Genomic DNA, 15,245 nt, shown 5'->3' with positions numbered 1-15,245 from the left:
TTGTTTCTGGGGGATTTGGAGCACAGTAAAATTATGGGATGATATGAGAGAAGGGTTGCCTGTTCAAGGGAAATGAAGTTTTGTTTTGCTTTGTTTTTAAGCAATATTTGATAATGTGTGTGTTCCTAAGCATAGGCCCAGATAATTTAAGAAGTTTAGATAGCAAAGATATCAGTGCTTCTTGTTCCTGGGTGTTCCTATGGTGATAGCAACATGCTGATGTTTTTCTGGCAAGGCTAGGGGTGATTTGACTCTACAAGGTACTCCTGCATCAAGCCTCTCTGCCCAGATTCATCAGATTTCCACAGAACCCTAGGAAGGGACGGAAGCAATAAGAAAGCATCACTGGTCCTATGCTATTCAGCTTCCATTATTGCAACAAACATCTGAGCTGGTCAACTTACAGAGAGAAAAGGATTGTTCTAACTCACAGTTTTAGACTCTTGTCCATGATCAGTTGGTCCCATGGCTCTTGGGCCATCATATTGGGAGGACCTGGGAGCACAAAACTGCTCACTTTGTGGCATGGGAATAAAAGAGATGGAAAAAAGCCAGAATCCAGTCCCCCTTGAGAGCTTGCCCACAATGACCTAAAGACCTCACTTCATAATGCTTCCCCACCTCCAGTAGCACCACCCTGGATGCTTTGAAGAACAGTTAAGATTCAAATCATAGTAGTCCCTACAGGACACATGGAAGGACCAGGAAGGACTGTGAAGCAGTGTCCAGTGCCCTGAGTACGCATAGGTGAGCATTCAACAGATGTCCAGATGCCAAGATGCAAAATAAAGGAAGAGACTCCTCCTCAGCCTGGGATTCCTCAGCAATTCATAAGTTCCTGGAATTTAGGTAGACTCCCAAGAAAATGGGTGACACTAAGAATTGCCTGCAATGAAGTTGCTGCCACCTGAAGGGAGTTTACAAGAGAAATTAAGTTAGGCCTCAGAACAGGGAAATTACAGTTTACAAGGGACAGTATCCATGTTTCTACTTAAACTCTGAAGCAAATAAGAAATAAAGCAAAATGATTATATCATCAAGTCGCTGTTCATATTATTTGTTAATTTTTGGATAGTTAAATTAGCTTACGATAAAACTATTGAGAAGTGAAATGTGTCTATTCTATTCTTGAATTTATGGGCTAAACTCTGTCCCTAGCATAGTAGCATCTACTATGATTTAGGCAGTTGCCTCAGCACCTTAACTGTATCATCTTACCAAATGCTCACAGCATCCCAATGGTTATACATCAATTATGTTTTACTTTTTTAACTTTGTTTTTAGATAGGATCTTATTGTATAGCTCCTGGATGGCCCAGGACTTACTTTGTAGACCAGGCTGGCCTTGAACTCCTGATCCTCCTGTCTCTCTAACTCTTAAGTGATGGAATTATAGGCATGTGCTACCACACCTGGCTTGTTTTCAATTTTTTTAAATAAGGAAAGTGAAACTAATATAAAAAATATGAAAATAATATTCTCTAGCAGAAATATTCTCTTGGTCAGAAAGACTTTAAAACACAGAAACAGTTCTTTGGTTTTTTGTTTTTTGTTTGTTTGTTTTTTAGTAAACAGAATAATATATCTCTAAATACTGAAAGCAAAGCTGTGTGTCATGGCACATGACTATAATTCCAGCACTTGGGAGCTGGAGACAAGAAGATCAGGAGTTCAAGACCAGCCTCCTCCAATACATAGGGAGTTTTGACCTTCTCTCAAAACAATAGTGATAATAATATAAAAAATGCTAAAAGTAAGTCAGGCATGGTGACCCACACTTTTCATCCCAACACTCAGGAGACAGAGGCAAGCAGATCCCTGTGCGATTAAGGCCAACCTGGTCTTTGTAGAGAGTTCCAGGCCAGCTGGGGCTACAGGGAGACCCTATCTCAGAAAAACAAACGAAAACACTAAAAGTGGAAAGATAAATCAAAGAAGCTTCTGGCTAGGCCTTCCAGCCCGACAGGACAAGAAGGGGACTAGTAATGTGGTACCTCTTCACTCAGAATGCCATTGCTTTCCAGATATAAACCAGAAGATATGGGAAGAAGGTTTCCATGGCATTTGGTGGACAGCAAGTCCAGGAAGGTATATGAGGTGGCAATGATGTTAAACAAGTAAATATTCAACCAGACACTGAAATTATAAAAACATTGGCATGTTTGTATACTTTTATGTAAATAGTCCACCCATGACATGCAATCCTTACCCCTCCTGAATTATCCTGAGGGCTCCCAACAACCTGATGATTGGGCAGCTAACCAGCGGGGCTGAGACAAGCCGCAGTGCAGCATCTGAAGCCCAGAATGACTGGTGAGTGGTCTTGCCGCACAGATTGTTTTTTTAAATTGTATTACATGTGGCCAAATCCCTATTTATAACCCACTTTGGAATCCCTTTTCTAACCTTACTGACAAAGACACACTTGGGAGTCTTAAGCTGCTGTATGTTAGGAAATATTGGAATAATTTTGCTCTTTTATTTTATTATTTTGATGTTATGCGTGTGAGTGTATTGCCTGCATGTGTATAAGTGCACCCATGCCCTGCAATGCCTGTGGCGGTCAGAAGAGGGCATCAGATCCCCTGGAACTGGAGTTACAGATGGTTATTAGCCTCCATGGGGGTGCTGGGAACCAAACTCAGGTCCTCTGCAAGAGCAGCCAGTGCTCTTAACCACTGAACCATCTCTCCAGCCCCCAATTTTTTTTTAAGATCATAGATGTCACTGTATATGGTAATACCTTAGGCTTCTAGTCACAGAGTAGGAATAAGTTAAAGCTAAAGGAGAAGAGAAAAAGGACTCAGGGTGGTGGAAATGGGAGGAGGAGGTCACTGCAGGAAGAAGAGACACAGAGAAGGGAGGAGAGAACATGGAAAGCTGCTAACTATTTAGCCATGGGCAGATCCTGAGTCCCAAAATGTCACAGGTGCTGCTGTTATTTATCAGCTTGTAGTGGTTTGTTAGCCAACAAAACTTCTTCAAAAGCACTCGCTATTTTTAGCGTACATAAACTTAATTTCTTCATATCTAAAGTAATTGGATTAGATTGTCTGTGTCCTATTTATCTCAGTATGTTAGTAACACAGAATCCACAAGCTGACTTTTAATGATGCTTTTTTTTTTAATTTGTAGGAAGTTATTAATCTTCAAGCCTAAAGCTATCTGTATGGATATCAAAGAAAATGTTGTTTATATCATCTATTTATTTCAAATCTTGTATCTAGCCTAATGAAGTTCTACACCTTTATTTCTCAGAGGATTGAAGTTGTTTCTCCAAGTCGGCTATCATAACCAGAATAAGATCTGCCTCTGTTTGGTGCCAGTTTCTTGTTGAGGCAGGTTACTTAACGGTTTGTGGGTTTTCTACTCATTAGGAATTCATTTTGGCATTGACAACACTTCATTGATCACTATGATTCCAAGTGCTGCTGCTGATCTGACTTGGCTGTGGACACCCCCACTGAGGTGGCTTTCCCTCTGCTGAGGACTACATAGGCATTCACTGGAGGGCCTCTCCAGAAAGTCCTTTCCTGGCTGGAATGCAAGACAAGCTCTCCCCATTCCTATTGACTCTTTCACAGTTGAAATTACTCATCAGCAGCTGAAAACAGAATAACAATAGATGGGAACCAGTTTCCACATTTTTTCCGTAGAACAGAACTCCAACTGCCTTGTAGCACACACCTATGAAAGAAGAGCAGTTCTCTAAAAGACCATGCGAGGTGGCTGGGGCAGGATACCCGGGGCCAGATGGCATCTTTCCTACCCTATCACTTCTGTTGGCACGCAAGTTGATCAGAATTTAGAAAAGCAATTAAGCTGAAATAAAATGAAGGAGACTCAACTTTTGGAAGGTCTTTAGTCGTCTCACGACAAATAGTCAGCATGAAATCATTTAATGTTAGTGACACTGTGACATTTCCCTGCCATTCCTAGTTCAAATTGGTCTGTTTTAAAAATACAACCTACTGATAATTATCCTGGTTTCATTAGTATAATATATGCATGTGTTGAAATGTGACACTGCCCCCCATTAAAATTGCATTGCAGGGGGCTGGAGAGATGGCTCAGCTGTTAAGAACACTGGTTGTTCTTGCAGAAGAACCAGGTTTGAATCCCAGCACCCACATGGCAGCTAACAACTGTCTATAACTCCAGTCCCAGGGGATCCAACAGCCACTTCTGACCTCCAAGGGCATTGCACAACACAGGTGCACTTACCTACATGCAGGCAATACATGCATACATAAAATTAAAAAATAAATAAATAAAATTTAAAAATAAAATAAAATAGCATTACAGTTACTACATGTTAATTAAAAATAATTAATTCAAAGAATGGATTGCCCTTTTTGCTAACAGTAGTAGCTTACTTGTCACAGTCCCTCATCTGCTCAGGTCTAGGCTCCAGCTAGACGATCAGCTGTCTCAGAGTTCCATCCTCTGTTCTGGGGGTTCCATTCTGTGTTTCTTCTTTATCTCCTCTTCCTGATTCCCTATTCCTGCTTCCTCACAGCCAATAGTTTTAATTTGGCTTGTGCCCTTTGGAGTGTACTCAGGAAGTGATTGCATGTGAACCCTCTGGTAAAACATCCTTCCAGTTTGTAGGGAGTGAATTTCCTCACTGCTGTCTATAATCAGTCATCCTGCTCTGTAGTAAAAACTGATTACAGTTTATCTTATGTGTCTTTACAGTGAGGTAAAAAGAGGTGCATCTGATTCAGAAACATTTTGAAAGATTAGGAAAATATTGGGGTTTTTTTATTGTTTGAGAAATTTATATCTGCATATAACAATGTGGTTTGACCAAGCCCACCCCTATTTCTTCCCCTCTAACTCCTCCCTTACTTCCTCTTCCCTCACTTCTCTCAATTTCATGTATTCTTTTTTTAAAGTCACTGAGTCCACTTCAGAAGCATATTTTAATTGCTAACACTTTTAAGAGTCTATTCAGTTTGTAGAAAAATTATCTTCTATGAAACATATTTTGAAAAGAGATCCTCTTGCACTGGAGATGTAGCTCAGCAGTCGGCCTCTCGGTAGGATACACAAATCCAGCAAGGAAGAAAAAAAAGTCCTCTTGGTCCTCTCTAGTAATGAACTTTTACCTCTAACTAAATTTTCTACAGTTGTAAATAATCAAAGTACTTAGTCTTTTGGTATGAATTCCATTTCTTGAAGAAAAAAAATCAATGATAACATTAAATTTAAACATTTTCACTTCTTATTTCAAAGAGTTCAGGAAACCTTTGATTCAGCATGCCTTCTTCTTCCACCCACACTGACTGGATGTAAACAAATGTCACCCAAAGCAGGCCACACACAAGCACTGACACAGATTCCTTTTGTTTAAATGTGAAATATTCCTATGTTGTGGAACTTGGACATCACAATTTTGTGTCCCAAGCCAGGTCTGCTACCCATCCTCAATAAACCAATAAAAGATCAAAATTAACAGTGGAAAGTACAAAAAGGAGATTTATGGCCATATTGGGAAGAGGGACAAGCAGCCATTTTCTTTTCTGAAGTGAGGCAGGAGTTTAAACGGAGAGCCAAGGATGTGAGCATGTAAGCAGCCCAAGTTAAAGTGTGGTCCTGTCCACCACTGACGATCATGTCTTTGCTTCAGGTTCACCCTATGAGATAGTATGACAAGTTAGCATCCTGTGAAATCTCTTTCCAGAAGACAAGCTATCCCCCTGGCTCATGCCCTTTCCTTTTCCCAGCATGAGATTCTTGGGGATATTTCATTGGGGTCCATTGTTTATTAGTTTAATAGATTGAGACACAATGTCTCTCTAGAACCTTCATTTCTGCCAGGCCAGCTACAGTTCCACACCAATTGTTTTGACACCTCAATCTTGAGGCGAACCATGTCTATGTCTAAAACAAATGTAATAAATAGAACATAAATTAGAACACATTTGATTAGTGCTAGATAACAGCATAAAAACCGGTTTTCATAGCCTCCTGGTTTTAAGTTACTTTTGGAAGGGCTGGAACAAGTAACTCTATCTTGGTTGGAGACAGGATCTCAAACTTACCATCCTTCTGCTTCTGCTTCCCAAGTGCTGAGATTACAGGCAAGCACTACCATGCCAGAGTGACTTTTAGTTCTCACAACTTTCCCCCTGTGTCTGGACAATATTTTCTGAAGACGTTGCTGATTAGTCACCTGATGGTTTGCAGTCCATCAACCCATGATGCCAAGAGCAATTTTCCTAGCTGATCTTCTTTGATCCCATGGTGGGGTGACAGTAAGTGACATATGTCAAGGAGTTAATGCTAATAAACCCTTTAGGCCCAATTTTAAGCAACTGAGGAATAAGTGCCTCTGAGGTCAGATGTACCTGAATTCCATCACACTTACCTTAGGGGTAATGTCCTAGCATTGCAAAAATGTTTTCCAGGTTCTTTTGTCAGAAGCTGTCCTTTTGTAGAATGTTAACAGTTAATAAGGCTTTACAAAAACACAGTCAACAAGAAAACAATTTATTTTTAATTATTATTTTGAAAATTAAGTGACTGTGTACAGTTTACAAGTATCTAATACCTTTCAATATTTAGAAGACTTATATAGCTTAAGAGGCAATTATACATGTAAGAGTCAGAAATAATTAGCATCACTACACAGAATTATAGAGAATCTAATTCCAAAGCGAAATTTAGAATCCTCAGTTTAGATTTGGCAGACAAACTTTATAGCACTGATAATCAACTTTTAAAATCTCTTACCATTTTAGTGATCATTGTCAGCTATTACAGATTATGTACATCTCATATATGAAATAGCAAAATGTTAATCTTTGTCAGAATAAACTGGTATATACCAGGTTTTAAATAGTAAGATTGTTGAGAGGCAATTTTTAGGTGCCTTTTTAAGTCTGCAAGACCCTAATAGGTCATCATTACATGTAACAAAACCTTTTCACAGTGGCTGATAGGGTCTCCTAAGACCCATAATTATCCATTTTAAGCAGATACCAGTTAGTTGCAGGAGTCAGTAGCCAGAAGACTAAAGAAAAAGTGTTAGCAAGGTCAGTACATCATGAAGAGACTCTGTCATTTGCATCAGTGGTTCCTTTAAAAGAGCAAAGTTACATGCAATAGTGTGGATAGAATTGTTTTTGTCAGTCCTCCATAATCCACAGTCTCTATAAGCTCTCTCTTTCTCATCCAGGGTGTATTCATGGGGCTTTTTTGTACTTTCTATCCTCAATGGGGTTAGTGTCCATCATTCTGCCAGGCCCATGACCAAGGGAAGCTGGGCCATGTTTTGGCCTGCTGTGTCCATTGCTCAGGCTGTCTCTAGCTTGCCACAGTGATGGCACTGTGCTAAGCAACAGCACTTGTTAGTTACTGGGTGGGTATTAACATTACATGTTTTGGTGGGGGTTGATTTGGTATGGGGAGTTAGCTTTGGTATTTTAGTTTATTGAGACAGGGTCTCCCTGTAGCTAACCTGGAACTTGCTATGTAGACCAGGTTGGCCTCAATCTCACAGAGATCCATCTGCCTCTGCTCCTGAGAATAAAGGTGTGCCACCATGCCTGGCACCTTACATGTTTTTGAGTGAGTAAATTTTGTGTAATATATAAAGTTTAGATACACAGCTAAACGTGTTTCTAATCAGATGTATGGGGCATTAAATGCACTAAAATCAATTTAAAGTAGTTACTTACAAAGTGATCATTTAAAAGACTTCAGCACAGACCAATACCTAGATGAATCTTGAATTTATTAAGATAATTTCCTAAGGAGCCAAAAGAATGAATCACAAACAGCAGGAAATATAAAGTATTTTTTAAATATAAAGAACATTTTAATTGAATTTTTGCATATTTCATTCAATATATTTAGATTCCCTCCCCTATATGCACCCCCTACTATCCCTGCCCAATTTCATATACTGTATTATGTATATTTACATGTAGATAGATAGAAGATAGATGATAGATAGATAGATAGATAGATAGATAGATAGATAGATAGAGAAAGAGAGTAGGAAAGAAAGAGAGAAGGAGAGGCCTATAGAGTCCCTGAAGGACAGTGTGGATCCATCCACTGAACTTGGCTATTTGAAAAAAAAAATCATAAGACATTTTTTTTTAGTAAAATATAACATTTCCTCTTAAGTTTATCACAAAGAGCAAAACAATCTCTTTAATAATGGCTTGTTGCTTTAGACACCGTAATTAGGTTTTAGTTTTACATTGGTATCTTTATATTAGAACATTACCAGTTTTAAAATAGATAAACTTGGTCAAGGGAATAGCCTCAGTGGGCACATAGCATTCCAGTTGGGCATACTCAATCACCTGACCAAGGGACCATCCTAAAAATGGTGTTCTCACCTTGCCATGGTAAAGAAACTGGCAGAATTAGTTCTTTAATGAGGTAATGTCCTTTCCTTCCTAGTAAGCAGTAGCTTACTAGGCTGCAGATGTGTGGCTTCTTAAGTCTGGCCACTTTTCTGGATTCTTCGGAAAAGTACAACCTCTCTTTTTCTCCTTTCTCTTTTCTAAGGATTGCTTTCCCTAACAATTTGGGTTTCCTTACTCTTCCTCTAAAGCTCCCCTCCCCACCAAGTGGTCATTAGTCCACCATGTGTCTGACCTTCATGCCAGCTGTGGGTTTTTTCCTTCTCCCTTCTGTTTTCCTCCCCTAGATAGCGGTTGAGATTTACAGCTTGATTGCCCAGAGGATTTTTCTTTCTTTTTATTTTTATTTTATGTGGATGAATATTTTCCTTGCATGTATGTAAGCATATCACATGCATGTGATGCTCACAGGTGGCAGAAGAGGGTGTTGGATCCCCTAAAACGGGAGTTACAGAGAGGTTTTTTAAACTCTCATAAAATTGTCCTTAAGGTTCCATTTCAGGACATTCTTTAATTCTTTTATTAATGAGACTAAGGACCCAAAGAAGAGAACCCGATTTCCCCTGTGTCATCTAGCGACCACGAAGGAACCCCCAAATTCCAGCAACATAATGAACATAGACTCTAAATCTAACAGTGCATTTTTTGTGAATGATGCTGTTTTTATCTTAATTATTTTAAAATGCACGTATACAGCAAACTATTTACATTTAGATAGGAGACAGCCATTAACAAGCTTAGAAGAAAATGAAGGTTGACCCATCTTATATAATCACCTTTGGGTCTGAGCTCTCATTTTTCAAAGTAACACAGACAACTACAGAAGAATCATAATCTTGAGTTTCATCACTGGTCCTGGGAGATGACATGGAAATTCAATTTGTCCAAAAGATTATAACATTACACAACTATTGTTCCTTCCTGATCCTGTTTGCTTGTTTGGGTTTTAATTCAAAAAAATAAAAACAAAACAAACAAACCGAAAAATCACTGGAGAAATGGCTCAGCAGGTAAGAGCACTGACTGCTCTTACAAAGTTGAGTTCAGTTTCCAGCACCCACATTATGGTTAACAACCATCTGTAACTTCATTTCCATTGATCCAAAACCCTCTTCTGACCTCCAAGGGCACTGCATGCATGTATGTTACACTTCCATGCATGCAGGTAAAATGTTCAAATACATAAAATAAAAATAAAATAAATTTGTAGTAAAAACTTTTAAATAAATATAAATAAATAAACTAACTTAAGAAAAATCTTTTTAGGGCTAGAGAGATTGCTCAGTGGTTAAGAGCACTGACTTGCAGAGAACCCAGGTTTGGCTCCCAGCACCCACGTGGCCTCTAACTACCATCTGAAACTCCAGTTCCAAGGGATCAGATGCACCAATCATGATTTCCAGTAGCCACAAGTTAAAAGAAGGAAATGCAAAGCTGAAGTACCAGAGTTTTCTTTTCAGGAGTTCCAGAGGCATTAGTTTTTGCCTTATTACAGTCTTAGAAATCATGCAGTTGATAAAATACTAGTCTGTTGCAATTCTCCCTAAGTGGTACCAAAGTAGGAAGGACTTGATGTTTTCATGATTACAGAGTTCACAGCAGAGATCTCCCCTATACCTTGTCCCTATTTTAAATGATTCAACAGAACCCCAGTGGCTCAGTACCGTGCCAAAACTTTTCTGTCAAATGGCAGAAGCCCCAAATATTTCTAAAGAACTCCAAGTCTGCTCAAAAGAGCTTCCTAATTGGCAAGGCCTGTTCTAGCAATGTCATTATTGTTAGATTATAGTCCTGTCCCTATAAGACATGGTCACTCTAGAAAGTCAGATCTCATAACCCAAAGAAACCAAGCCATGTGCCCTTCTAAAGCTGACAACCTTCTACAAGAAAGGCAGGCCTTCAATGACACAGGTCTCAGCAGGGAAAAAGCAAACCCAAGACAAAGGAGACCTAACCATGCCTACCAGAACCCTCCAACTGCAGGAATGGCACAGCAATGTTATCCTGTGTCTGTAGTTTCTGAGTTATGGTCAGGTTCCCAGTACCTTCCAGAGCTTTCACTCTCTTCCCACCTCCAAGGTCTCAGTGTTTCTCTATTTAACAACAGTAACCCAACAGAATTTTACCCTGAAAGGCAAGTCAATCACCCCAAATGCTTCAAAAGAACCCCAAACTCCTCAAAAGAATCCAAACAGGAAAGCCAAGCCAAGCTTGAAGCATCAACTGGAGATACACTTACCAAGGGTCAGATTCTCTCCAGAATCCAAACCAAAATTCAAACTCGCTTTTCTACTTCACCAAGTAGAGTTAAAATGCAGCTGATGCTGGCTGAAGTGGACATATAAGCAAATACCCCTGGAGTAAAATGACTCCAGCAGCTACTGAAACCTTCCATCTCTCCTCTACACAGGCAGAACAGCTCACTTTGAGTGGCAGACACTCCAAAAATGAGCCTTTTGTTCCCTCACAGTCACCATTTTGTTATCAAACTTAGGGGACACAGCCAGTGCCCAAGCCAAGTTCCACCCCCATCCTCAATAAGCCAGTCTTTCAACAGGCAAGTTAATAGCAGAAAGCAGAAAAAGAAAATGTATTTAACGTTGGCCACATTGGGAAGAGGGACAAAGCGATCCATTGAACCCCCAAGTTCACCTTCCAGGTCCTGAGGTGAGATTGAAGTTTATATATGCAGGTGTAAGCAGCCTAGGCCAAGGTGTCCAAACACACCCACCACCCCCCATCATTGTGAGAACTGTGTGGAATCTCTGGAAGACAAGTTCCCTCTCTGGCTGGCATCTTCTCCTTCTCCTAACACGAGATTCCTAGGGAAATTCCCATTTCTTTGGCGTCGAGTTTTTGAATAGTCTGATAGACATGAAAGTGTCTCTAAAGTATCTGTTTCTACTAGGCCAGTTACACCTTCAGGTTCCCAGCCATTTTTCATCCCTTCCTCTGTGAAACGGGGAGACATAAGTCTTAGTCAGCAATGGAATGTGGAAGAAGGGTGTAAGTGGCTAAGACAGGGCAGAATTCTTTCTGCCCGCCCGGATGCCCATACAGGGATCTCTGCCGGCTCCAGGGCTCCCTTCACCCCTACTGGGATGATGCATTGGGAAAACATTCGCTCTCCTCGGGACGCCTCTCCGTTGGTTTATAGCTGGGAAAATGTTGCCCGGAGTCTAAAATAACTGCCCAAACAGTCCAGGCTGCTGAACGCCTTCTCTCTTGCTCTCGGCTTCCCGCGGGCGCTCCCCGCCCTCTGCTGCCAGAACCTCGGGGATGTGCCTAGACCCGGCGCAGCGCACGTCCCAGCCAACTGTGTGCAGAACAAACTTCTGGCCGCTCTCCAGGAGGCTCCCTCCCTGCTCCCGCCCCCCGCCAGCGCCTTTTCCCCCCATACAATACAAGATCTTCCTTCCTCAGTTCTATTAAATCACAACCCAGGGAAACCTCCTCAGAGCCTGCATCCAGCCACGCGCCAGCATGTCTGGGGGCAAATACGTAGACTCCGAGGTAGGCTGGGGTGCGGCGCGTTTGCTGGGGAGTGCCTGCTTCTTGCTATCTCCCACTCCAAATGCTCTGGCTGCTTTCGGTGCCCCAGTCCTCTCTCCACTTCGCAGCACTCCCCTCGTGCTGGCACGGCCAAAGAATGGGCCGGGGCGGGGAGGTGAAGAGAAGCCAGGAATGTCTTAAGTTTTCCCTTTTGGAGAGGGGACCAAGGGAGCCCAAGGGAAAGGGGGACACGGGTCCTGCGCTAGGGGTCTGCCGGGCGGAAGATGCCTTTTCCAGATGGGTTCAGGGTGCTCACTGGTCAAGGACCTCGGTGGTCCAGCCCCAGCCTACTAGGAGGCGGAGAGCTGGAGCTCAGAGTCGGGGGTCATTTGCCCGCACTCCTGAGAACAGTCCCCACCAGGCGCCAAACGTAGCCGGCCTGGGCGGTGGCGCGCGTGTGTTTACACTTTGCAAACTTCTCTGAGCACTTCAAGAATTCTTTCTGTCTCTGGGCAGGAGACAGGGGTGTTCCGAGGTGGAGGTGGGGGTGCCCCCTTCCTCTCAGTTACCTTGGCTACTGGCGAGCCCCTTTTTGGCGCTCAGGCAGCCTGAGTGTGGAGATTTCGGTTCCCAAACCCGTCTGCGGTTCAACCTTGGGCAGACCCACAGGTGAGAAGGGGCTTTTAGGGGATCTGGCATATGGCTCGGCCCAGAGATGGAAGTATGCGGGACTGTGATCCTCCACCCCCATAGGGGAAACCGTGGAGTGACAAAAGCGCGTAGAGGAAGTGTGGGGGAGCTGCAGGTGCAAGGGGGACGCGCCAAGGAGCACCGAAGATGGGGGCGTTGAGTGTGTCAGGAGAGATCTTAAGGATCACACCAGGAGGGATCGCGAGACAGGGTTAAGAAGACCAGGGTGGGACTGTGGAGCAAGTGAAGCTGTGGGGTCCAGGGTTGCGTGGGAGAGAGAAGGCTACCAAGGACGCTGAGAGCTGTCCCTTGGGCACCCGGTCGCGGCGGGGATGGAGGGCCCTGTGGGCGCGCGGTGGGGTTTGGCCTGACCCCTGGCGGCGGGCGCCGGAGGCAGGCGCTCCCTGCCTGGTACCAAGGGGTGTGGTGTCCTCCCCTCGGTCCTCTTAAAAAGCTTGAAGCGCCCAGGAGTTTCTGTGAGCAAAGCCTTCGCTGCTGAAGCTAGTTGAACTTGGAGCTGAAGGATCCCTGCGCCGCCACGCTCACTTCTGACGCTTGTTTTTCTTTCTGAACTTTTTTCCCACTGCGGTTGCTGCCCTCCCCTTCCTTGGCCGGCTACCCTTCACAGGGACATCTCTACACTGTTCCCATCCGGGAACAGGGCAACATATACAAGCCCAACAACAAGACCATGGCAGACGACATGAACGAGAAGCAAGTGTACGACGCTCACACCAAGGAGATCGACCTGGTCAATCGCGACCCCAAGCATCTCAACGACGACGTGGTCAAGGTAAGCCCTGGTGGGGGTCGCTGTGTGGGCCCCACAGCCCATCTTCCCACAAGCAATTGTGCATCCTTGCATAGCTTCATTAAGCACGCACTGTTTCTTGGTCTTGGTGTGGGGGAGTCACTGCGTTGTCAGAAATGTCGCACCTCCCTGCCTGCTCCAACTGGCTAGTTCAGCAGGAATTTGGCTAAAGTTAGTGTTTTAGGCGTTCATATAGTTACACTTTTTTCAGGCAAAGGAACCTCCTGTCTTCAGTCACGGCTGGGCCCACCTACATTCCTTAGGAAGGAGAGATGATGTGGGCTATTATCAGGTTAAAACTCCAACAACAGGTCTCTTTGCATGTGGAATTAAGGAGGTAAAATAATTAGGACTGTGCCATGGATGAAAGTCAGAATACAGAACAGGCATATTCCCTCAGCTAAAACAATCCAAATAGGGAAACCCTTAAATCTAATAACAATGTATGTGGATATACAGGTACAGATTATATATATACATATTACATTGTATGTATCTTAACTATGAGAACATAACACATATATAATTAAACCAATTCCCCAAACTGAAAATAACATGTATCTCCGGTCTTCTGGATCCTTCTAGTTATATGTGGAAAGTTGCATCTGTAGTGACAACCTAGGTCAGCCTACCCTGGGCTAAAAGAACATTCAGGTTGGAGTTCCTTTTTATACTTTCAGGATGGGCTTGGTGGGATTAAAGATACATTACCTTCCTGGGTTGTTGGTCATATGCAGACCTGTCACAGCAGTCCGTTTTTCATTATTCTATTATTCAACTTTGACCCTTTCAGCAAATCTATTTGGAGGAATTTATTGTCTGAACCCAAGTGGGTTGAGAAATCATGGACTTAAGCTGTCCTTGGCAAAGGGCTTTCTTTGAGTGGCCAGGAGGGCCAAGGAAAATCCTGGCCTCCAGGGTTCCAGTGGGAAGATGCAGTCCTTACAGCCCCTGAGCTAATGATGAGAGACAAGCAGCTTCCCCCACTGCCTCCTACCTGTGAATGGGAGTGCCTCCAGTGCAGTGTTCACCTTTATGAATAATATATTTCAGAAAGGGGAACTGTTTCATCTGCAACTGGAAGGAAAGCATAGCTGTCACAATTGACTCACTTGGCTTCTGGTATAGGGAAAAAAAATTAGAGCATTCCTGTGTTTTTGTCCTAGCCAGGTTATGGAATATATAAAAACAGCAGCAGCAGCAAAAGTACCTTAGAAACTGGAAGTTAGATTTATTAAAAACATTACCTTAATGGGGGAAAGGGCACTTGCTCTCCCCCTTTCTTGGGCAGCTTTGGACAGGAAGGAGGACTGGTAAGAAAATGCAGATTTCACATCCCCTCCCTTCACTGGATCCTCCCTGTTGTTGCACTGTGCTGGGAGCAGGATTCCCTGGAGCAAACTACCCTCCCGGGATGAGTCAGAAAGCCCAGCAGTGTGGATGTGGGTCTCTACACATAGCATGACTAAGTGGAGAAAGAAAGGCCCCACTGGGAAAAGAGACTTCAACACAGATGGAAAAAAAGCATAACAGACTTGGAGGAAATAGAGTTTACAAAACAGCATTTCAAAGAGCAAGTGTGGGGATCCTCAAATTAAAGAAATTAAAAGAAAGAACTACAGCAAGCCTCTGCTGGCCTAAAGAACCCACATCCTCCTACTTGCTCACAGAACTATGAGCAAAACAAAGTCAGAAAGACAAGAACAATCCACCTAGGGAAAGAATTTGGCAGGGCCATTTATAAGATGCCCTGTCTAAGAGCCCTTAGGAGAATGCCTTACAGAGAGAGGCACAGGCTAAAAGTGCCTGCTCTTCCCATACAGTGCTAGCTTCCTGCCTACCTCTTATGGGAACATCTCATCTTTTGT

The 15,245-nt window shown here is 42.9% G+C and overlaps 1 protein-coding gene across 2 annotated transcripts in view; it reads left to right on the top strand.

Annotated features, from left to right (window-relative positions):
* The first annotated feature begins 11,601 nt into the window (after nucleotides 1–11,601).
* The window catches only part of Cav1 (caveolin 1), a 35,629-nt gene continuing 31,985 nt past the window's right edge, over nucleotides 11,602–15,245 (top strand). Inside the window, exons 1-2 of one of the 2 annotated variants that reach the window (XM_008837278.2) lie at nucleotides 11,602–11,897; nucleotides 13,195–13,359. In XM_008837278.2, the coding sequence (XP_008835500.1) occupies nucleotides 11,868–11,897; nucleotides 13,195–13,359 (195 nt within the window). In that variant the 5' untranslated portion in view covers nucleotides 11,602–11,867. Of the gene's footprint in view, nucleotides 11,898–12,319; nucleotides 12,546–13,194; nucleotides 13,360–15,245 lie in introns of those variants that run through there. The other variant, XM_017799175.2, reaches the window with a different exon arrangement.

This window comes from Nannospalax galili, unplaced genomic scaffold (genome assembly GCF_000622305.1).
Source record: "Nannospalax galili isolate Female #2095 unplaced genomic scaffold, S.galili_v1.0 scaffold171, whole genome shotgun sequence".
Lineage (NCBI taxonomy): Eukaryota > Metazoa > Chordata > Mammalia > Rodentia > Spalacidae > Nannospalax > Nannospalax galili.
Note: the sequence above shows the minus strand (reverse complement) of the source record. Positions and strands in the feature narration are given on the sequence as shown.